This window comes from Oncorhynchus mykiss, chromosome 26, assembly GCF_013265735.2.
Source record: "Oncorhynchus mykiss isolate Arlee chromosome 26, USDA_OmykA_1.1, whole genome shotgun sequence".
Taxonomy (NCBI): domain Eukaryota; kingdom Metazoa; phylum Chordata; class Actinopteri; order Salmoniformes; family Salmonidae; genus Oncorhynchus; species Oncorhynchus mykiss.
This window is the reverse complement of record NC_048590.1, coordinates 51,082,680-51,091,887: the sequence shown is the minus strand read 5'-3', so window position 1 is coordinate 51,091,887 and position 9,208 is coordinate 51,082,680. Positions and strand designations below refer to the sequence as shown.

The window sequence follows — 9,208 nt, the reverse complement described above, 5'->3', positions numbered from 1 at the left end:
GGTTGTGTAATGGTTACATTGTGGTTGTGTAATGGTTACATTGTGGTTGTGTTGTGGTTGTGTTGTGGTTACGTTGTGGTTGTGTAATGGTTACATTGTGGTTGTGTTGTGGTTACATTGCGGTTGTGTAATGGTTACATTGTGGTTGTGTTGTGGTTACATTGTGGTTGTGTTGTGGTTACATTGTGGTTGTGTTGTGGTTACATTGTGGTTGTGTTGTGGTTGTGTTGTGGTTACATTGTGGTTGTGTAATGGTTACATTGTGGTTGTGTTGTGGTTGTGTTGTGGTTACATTGTGGTTGTGTTGTGGTTACATTGTGGTTGTGTTGTGGTTACATTGTGGTTGTGTACTCACTGTTGTATCCTCCGTCTTTACTGCTGGTTCCATCGTAGCTCTGGGTGCTGGTCACCAGGGTATGGACACCTAGGATGGCTGTGGACAAACACACAACAACAGGCTTAGTGTGTGTGTACCATGGGACAAGCCTGGCTGACAGTGTGTATGAAAGACTCCTGTATTTAGCATTTAGCTGTCCTTGGAGAGACTGGAGACAGTAAGATACACAGATCCTTCTAACGCGCAGACAGAGACAGAGAGGAGAGAGGAGAGAGGAGAGAGGAGAGAGAGAGAGAGAGAGAGAGAGAGACTGTGTGTGTCTCTGTCCCTAAGAAGACAGCCTACCTACCCCCTCCCCCTTACCTGCCAGGTCACAGAGTTCAGTGTCGGTAGCACTGGACAGGGCCTCTTCTAGTTCCGGGTCAAGGGTCGTTACCTCTTCCTGACGAGACTCGATGGGCCGCTGCTTGGGAACAAATGCCTTGCCTACAGAGAGAGGCAGAGCGAGAGGGAAGATATGGGAGAGAGATGGGAGAGAGGGAAAGGGAGAGAGAGAGAGGAGATGGGAGAGAGGGAAAGGGAGAGAGAAAGAGGGAGAGAAGAGTGAGAACCTGACTAGGCAGATGTATCCAACTTCCTGTTGACCCTCTGGTCTCTTCTGTACAGGTCATTCCCCAGCTGACACAGGAAGGACCACAATGCACTGCAGAAGCGAAGGCGGTCAGCCAGAGAACCACTGTTTATTTTTCATGTCCAGAGAGACAGATAAACAATCACCCCTGCTAATAAACTCACCAATATAGTCAATACCGCATATGAAACAACAACCAATAATTAGTAGTAGCTGGAGTTGAAAGGGAGTCTGATGTCTCCGCCGTGCAGTTTGAAGGAAGTTGCTAACTAGCGTTAGCACAATGACTGGAAGTCTATGAGTATCAGCCGCTGGTTAGCTCCAACTTCCTTCATACTGGACACAGAGACATAAAAATGGTATCCGCTAGTTACCCTGGGGACGTAGAAAAAAGGGCCTCGTTGTTAAAATCCCAAAGTAGTCCTTTAACTTGGAGATAGATCGTTTTCTCCTCTCGTTGTTAAAATCCCAAAGTAGCCCGTTAACTTGGAGATAGATCGTTTTCTCCTCTCGTTGTTAAAATCCCAAAATAGCCCGTTACCTTGGAGATAGATCGTTTTCCTCCTCTCGTTGTTAAAATCCCAAAGTAGCCCGTTAACTTGGAGATAGATCGTTTTCTCCTCTCGTTGTTAAAATCCCAAAATAGCCCGTTAACTTGGAGATAGATCGTTTTCTCCTCTCGTTGTTAAAATCCCAAAGTAGCCCGTTAACTTGGAGATAGATCGTTTTCTCCTCTCGTTGTTAAAATCCCAAAATAGCCCTTTAACTTGGAGATAGATCGTTTTCTCCTCTCGTTGTTAAAATCCCAAAGTAGCCCGTTACCTTGGAGATAGATCGTTTTCTCCTCTCATCCTCAGCAGTGGTTCAGAAACTACTTGGGATGTTAAAACGCTTTCAGGGTAAACTAAAACTACTAAACCAAATACAAAATGGATATATATATATATTTTAAATAGCCTATAATAACAATCATCTTTGAGGACTTCCAATTACCAAAATAAAAGCTAGACAATCAGACCGTCATTGATTTTGTTAATATGTTTGGAGCATAAGAACACAACATTAGTCATGTCAAAATGCGTAGAATTGTAGGAAATTAGCTTTAAAACCACTAAATGTTTTCTTGACCGCCAAGATGGGGAGCCTCAAATATTCTTGCCCAGGGCCCCGGACAGAACTCAGCTGTACAGACGCCCCTTTCTTCTCCTCTCTCTCTCGTTCCACCACCCTTTCTCACCCCAATTTCATCATATCCAATTCCCGATCTTGTCTCATTGAAACTTCCCAACTGGTTCGGGAAAGGCAAAGGTTGATTCATGCGTCCTCCGAAACATGACTTACCAAAATGAGCTTCCTAACACCTATCAGCTTAACCCAGCCGCACCAATGTGTCGGAGGAAACACCATTCAACTGACAGTCGAAGTCAGCCTGCAGGTGCCCGGCCCGCCATAAGGAGTCGCTAGAGCACGATAAGCCAACTAAAGTCCCCCCCCCCCCCCGGCCAAACCCTCCCCTAACGACGCTGGGTCAATTGTGCGCCGCCCTATGGGACTCCTGGTCACAGTCAGTTGTGCGACACAGCCTGGGATCAAACCCGGGTCTGTAGTGACACCTCAAACATTCCGTTAGACCACTGCACCACTCGGGAGCCCCCAAGACCCTTTTTGCTCCAGAAACAAACTCTGCATTGTTACAAATAATGTCATAATAACACTCAATGTATAAAGAAATGTTCCCAATAGCCCATTCTCAAATCTACATTCAGTTAGATGTTGTTTTGAAGAAGGGTTTTATTGATTTATTTTCTACTTAATCTTTAGTCTGTGTATATTTTTTTCACCACATCTAGCCATAGGATGAAGGGGAAATGTTTACAGTTTTTAATATGATATCTGAGTGAGACGAACTACCAAAAATCTAAATGGTACAGTGTGTCCTCCGGCCGGTAATTTAACCGTGATAACAAGTTTAGATAGCTGCCCGCAAAACTAACTTAGCAGCGTAAACATGTGTGTTTGCTGACATGGGCTAATTGACTGACTATCAGTGAATTACATAAGCAGGAAAAACTGCTTATGCACAACCAAATTTAGAAATTGCAACTTGTGTATTCTACTTATCTAACTGTCAACGGTAAGTTGAGACCCCGACGGGGGGGGGGGGGGGGGGGGGGGGGGGGGGATTGATCTGCCAGTTGCCCATCCCTGCTTTAGAGTCTAGAGTTGCGAAACCCGAGTAACTTTCCCAAAATCCCACTTAGAAGATTCCAGGATTCAGGACTCTACTAGTGTTGAACCCAGGGGAGATTCAGGACTCTGCTAGTGTTGAACCCAGGGGAGATTCAGGACTCTGCTAGTGTTGAACCCAGGGGAGATTCAGGACTCTACTAGTGTTGGACCCAGGGGAGATACAGGACTCTGCTAGTGTTGAACCCAGGGGAGATTCAGGACTCTACTAGTGTTGAACCCAGGGGAGATTCAGGACTCTACTAGTGTTGAACCCAGGGGAGATTCAGGACTCTACTAGTGTTGGACCCAGGGGAGATTCAGGACTCTACTAGTGTTGGACCCAGGGGAGATACAGGACTCTGCTAGTGTTGAACCCAGGGGAGATTCAGGACTCTACTAGTGTTGAACCCAGGGGAGATACAGGACTCTACTAGTGTTGAACCCAGGGGAGATTCAGGACTCTACTAGTGTTGAACCCAGGGGAGATTCAGGACTCTACTAGTGTTGGACCCAGGGGAGATACAGGACTCTGCTAGTGTTGAACCCAGGGGAGATTCAGGACTCTACTAGTGTTGAACCCAGGGGAGATTCAGGACTCTACTAGTGTTGAACCCAGGGGAGATTCAGGACTCTACTAGTGTTGAACCCAGGGGAGATTCAGGACCCATATAGTGTTTAACCCAGGGGAGATACAGGACCCATCTAGTGTTGAACCCAGGGGAGATTTAGGACCCATCTAGTGTTGAACCCAGGGGAGATTCAGGACCCTACTGGTGTTGAATCCCCGGGGGCTGCATTCGGTCTTCAACGAGGTCCTTAGGGCCGCAATGAAAATTGGTTATATTTCCTTACCATCAAAATTGTAAAAAAAAAAAAAAGATCCTCTATCATTTTGGGTAATTTGATGTTCCTTGACTGTCTCATTCTGGTGTTTATCAGAGCTGGACACAGTCAAACTGTATGACTCTATGTCCCTTATTAGTTGTACAGGTTCGATTTGGTTTGAGTCATATTAAAGTATATTGAGTTTGTTTCCCCAACAGAAACAACATTTAGTGTATTTATTTTTGTTGTACTCAAACCCACGCTGAGGGACGGATTGGCCGGATCCAGCCCGCGGGTCGTATGTTTGACACCCCTGCTCCAACCCTTCCTATCTGGACGGGTTATATTGTTCCTCTAGGAAGCACAGCGACTGCTTAGCCCTGACTGTGTGTGTGTGTGTGTGTGTGTGTTCCAGTCTGTAATTGTATAATACAGCTATCATTATTCTCAATTATGTCTATTTGAACTAACACTACATTAGTCAATGTTTCATGCACACACACACACACACACACACACACACACACACACACACACACAGTATTCTATTTCCCATTACACACATTTTCCGTGCTCTCACTCTCTCTGCCTGCATATCTATACACCAGTCTGTAATTACTGTACCTAGGAATGACATCACCACCAGCGAACACACCCCAGAACCCATATCTTACCGATGAACACACACAAGACATTTCCATTACTCATGTACTTGTCTTGTTTAGTTCATTTTCTCTGAGCTGTGTGAGATTGATGTCATGATGTTTCTACTCTGGGGTCTCTAGAGGTCGTTTTATCCATAATGCTAACTCCTAGCGGCTAATGTATATTAGCTGCTCCAACTCATTCTGAGGTCGTTTTATCCATAATGCTAACTCCTAGCGGCTAATGTATATTAGCTGCTCCAACTCATTCTGAGGTCGTTTTATCCATAATGCTAACTCCTAGTGGCTAATGTATATTAGCTGCTCCAACTCATTCCGATGTCGTTTTATCCATAACGCTAACTCCTAGCGGCTAATGTATATTAGCTGCTCCAACTCATTCTGAGGCCGTTTTATCCATAATGCTAACTCCTAGTGGCTAATGTATATTATATTGCTGCTCCAGTTTCAACTGACCTGAGCCCTAGGACCATGCCCCAGGACCATGCCCCAGGACTACCTGACATGATGACTCCTTGCTGTCCCCAGTCCACCTGACCGTGCTGCTGCTCCAGTTTCAACTGTTCTGCCTTATTATTATTCGACCATGCTGGTCATTTATGAACATTTGAACATCTTGGCCATGTTCTGTTATAATCTCCACCCGGCACAGCCAGAAGAGGACTGGCCACCCCACATAGCCTGGTTCCTCTCTAGGTTTCTTCCTAGGTTTTGGCCTTTCTAGGGAGTTTTTCACCGCCACCGTGCTTCTACACCTGCATTGCTTGCTGTTTGGGGTTTTAGGCTGGGTTTCTGTACAGCACTTTGAGATATCAGCTGATGTACGAAGGGCTATATAAATAAATTTGATTTGATTTGCTCCAACTCATTCTGAGGTCGTTTTTATCCATAACGCTAACTCCTAGCGGCTAATGTGTGTCTACTACAGCGGTCTTTGGAGAACACACCAACAGAGCCAGAGACAAGACACAGAGAGAGAGAGAGAGGGCTAGAGAGAGAGAAGGAAGGGGTAAAGAGAGAGAAGGAGGGGCTAGAGAGAGAGAAGAAGGGGCTAGAGAGAGAGAAGGAGGGGGCTTGAGAGAGAGAAGGAGGGGGCTAGAGAGAGAGATGGAGGGGCTAGAGAGAGATGGAGGGGGCTAGAGAGAGAGATGGAGGGGCTAGAGAGAGAGAAGGAAGGGGCTAGAGAGAGAGAGCGAGGGCTAGTACAATGTGTTCTACTGCAGGATGGACTGTATCTAAGTTGTACAGTGTGTTCTACTGCAGGATGGACTGTATCTAAGTAGTACAATGTGTTCTACTGCAGGATGGACTGTATCTAAGTGGTACAGTGTGTTCTACTGTAGGATGGACTGTATCTAAGTGGTACAGTGTGTTCTACTGCAGGATGGACTGTATCTAAGTAGTACAATGTGTTCTACTGCAGGATGGACTGTATCTAAGTGGTACAGTGTGTTCTACTGTAGGATGGACTGTATCTAAGTGGTACAGTGTGTTCTACTGCAGGATGGACTGTATCTAAGTAGTACAATGTGTTCTACTGCAGGATGGACTGTATCTAAGTGGTACAGTGTGTTCTACTGCAGGATGGACTGTATCTAAGTGGTACAGTGTGTTCTACTGCAGGATGGACTGTATCTAAGTGGTACAGTGTGTTCTACTGCAGGATGGACTGTATCTAAGTAGTACAATGTGTTCTACTGCAGGATGGACTGTATCTAAGTGGTACAGTGTGTTCTACTCTGCTCTGTCTGGTTGCTGCTATTTCTGTCTGTCCTGTGTACCGTCTACCCATGAACCCTTCTGCTTTGTCTTGGTTTGTGTGTCTGTGTGTGTGTGTGTGTGTGTGTGTGTGTGTGTGTGTGTGTGTGTGTGTGTGTGTGTGTGTGTGTGTGTGAGAGAGACAGAGAGCAGACATCTTTACATAACACAGCTGGAGATCTTCATCAGACTGAGGAGACAAGACAGTCTGCATCTCTCGCTCGTCTCGCTCTCTTTCCTCCCTCCCTCCCCGTCTCTCTCCCTCCTTCAGTCGGGCCCCGGATGCATTGCCATGGAAACCCAGCAGCAGCAGAAGGAAAGAGACAGGAAGTCACGGAACAGAGAGTAAAGTCTAAACTCCTCTATGCTGCTGCTGGGGGCAACTAACTTGTTGGCCAGACGTTACAACACACAGCTACATACAGAGGCTGCTATTCTCCCCAACCCCATCAGCACGTAATCCTTTACAGTTACCAGTCAACAGTTACCAGTCAACAGTCACCAGTCAACAGTCACCAGTCAACAGTTAACCAGTCAACAGTTAACCAGTCAACAGTTAACCAGTCAACAGTTACCAGTCAACAGTTAACCAGTCAACAGTTACCAGTCAACAGTTACCAGTCAACAGTTACAACACACAGCTACATACAGAGGCTGCTATTCTCCCCAACCCCATCAGCACGTAATCCTTTACAGTTACCAGTCAACAGTTACCAGTCAACAGTCACCAGTCAACAGTCACCAGTCAACAGTTACCAGTCAACAGTCACCAGTCAACAGTTAACCAGTCAACAGTTAACCAGTCAACAGTTAACCAGTCAACAGTTAACCAGTCAACAGTTAACCAGTCAACAGTTACCAGTCAACAGTTACCAGTCAACAGTTACAACACACAGCTACATACAGAGGCTGCTATTCTCCCCAACCCCATCAGCACGTAATCCTTTTAACCAGTCAACAGTCACCAGTCAACAGTTAACCAGTCAACAGTTACCAGTCAACAGTTACCAGTCAACAGTTACAACACACAGCTACATACAGAGGCTGCTATTCTCCCCAACCCCATCAGCACGTAATCCTTTACAGTTACCAGTCAACAGTTACCAGTCAACAGTTACCAGTCAACAGTTACAACACACAGCTACATACAGAGGCTGCTATTCTCCCCAACCCCATCAGCACATAATCCTTTACAGTTACCAGTCAACAGTTACCAGTCAACAGTTACCAGTCAACAGTTACCAGTCAACAGTTACCAGTCAACAGTTACCAGTCAACAGTTACAACACACAGCTACATACAGAGGCTGCTATTCTCCCCAACCCCATCAGCACGTAATCCTTTACAGTTACCAGTCAACAGTTACCAGTCAACAGTTACCAGTCAACAGTTACCAGTCAACAGTTACAACACACAGCTACATACAGAGGCTGCTATTCTCCCCAACCCCATCAGCACGTAATCCTTTACAGTTACCAGTCAACAGTCACCAGTCAACAGTCACCAGTCAACAGTCACCAGTCAACAGTCACCAGTCAACAGTCACCAGTCAACCAGTCAACAGTCACCAGTCAACAGTTAACCAGTCAACAGTTAACCAGTCAACAGTTAACCAGTCAACAGTTAACCAGTCAACAGTTAACCAGTCAACAGTTAACCAGTCAACAGTTAACCAGTCAACAGTTAACCAGTCAACAGTTAACCAGTCAACAGTTACCAGTCAACAGTTACCAGTCAACAGTTACCAGCCAACAGTTACAACACACAGCTACATACAGAGGCTGCTATTCTCCCCAACCCCATCAGCACGTAATCCTTTACAGTTACCAGTCAACAGTTACCAGTCAACAGTTACCAGTCAACAGTTACCAGTCAACAGTTACAACACACAGCTACATACAGAGGCTGCTATTCTCCCCAACCCCATCAGCACGTAATCCTTTAACGTAGTTATTACACTTTCACTCCTATTTCATATACAGTTACCAGTCAACAGTTACCAGTCAACAGTCTCCAGTCAACAGTCTCCAGTCAACAATCTCCAGTCAACAATCTCCAGTCAACAGTCACCAGTCAGTGAACAGTTACCAGTCAGTGAACAGTTACCAGTCAGTGAACAGTTACCAGTCAGTGAACAGTTACCAGTCAGCGAACAGTTACCAGTCAACAGTTACCAGTCAACAGTTACCAGTCAACAGTTACCAGTCAACAGTTACCAGTCAGTCAACAGTCAACAGTTACCAGTCAGTCAACAGTCAACAGTTACCAGTCAGTCAACAGTTACCAGTCAGTCAACAGTTACCAGTCAGTCAACAGCTACCAGTCAGTCAACAGCTACCAGTCAGTCAACAGCTACCAGTCAGTCAACAGCTACCAGTCAGTCAACAGGTACCAGTCAACAGTCACCAGTCAACAGTCACCAGTCAACAGTCAACAGTTACCAGTCAAAAGTTTGGACACACCTACTCATTCTAGGGTTTTTCTTTATTTGTACTATTTTCTACATTGTAGAATAATAGTGAAGACATCAAAACTATGAATTAACAGCTACATACGGGAATCATGTTGTAACCAAACAAAAGTGGTAAACGATAATAACAACAATATTTTATATTTTGTGTTATTTCATAGTTTATGTCTTCACTATTATTCTACAACGTAGAAAACAGTCAAAATAAAGAAAAACTTTTAAATGAGTAGTGGTGTCCTAACTTTTGACTGGTACTGTATATGAAGTACTGTATATGAAATACTGTATATGAA

At 45.1% G+C, this 9,208-nt stretch overlaps 1 protein-coding gene across 2 annotated transcripts in view; it reads right to left on the bottom strand.

Annotated features, from left to right (window-relative positions):
• The window catches only part of LOC110519415 (tropomodulin-3-like), a 43,347-nt gene that overhangs the window by 8,583 nt on the left and 25,556 nt on the right, over window positions 1–9,208 (bottom strand). For both annotated transcript variants that reach the window (XM_036964536.1, XM_036964537.1), the window contains exons 4-5: window positions 701–823; window positions 356–433 (exon numbers count right to left, since the gene is read on the bottom strand). In XM_036964536.1, the coding sequence (XP_036820431.1) occupies window positions 356–433; window positions 701–823 (201 nt within the window). The remainder of the gene's footprint in view (window positions 1–355; window positions 434–700; window positions 824–9,208) is intronic.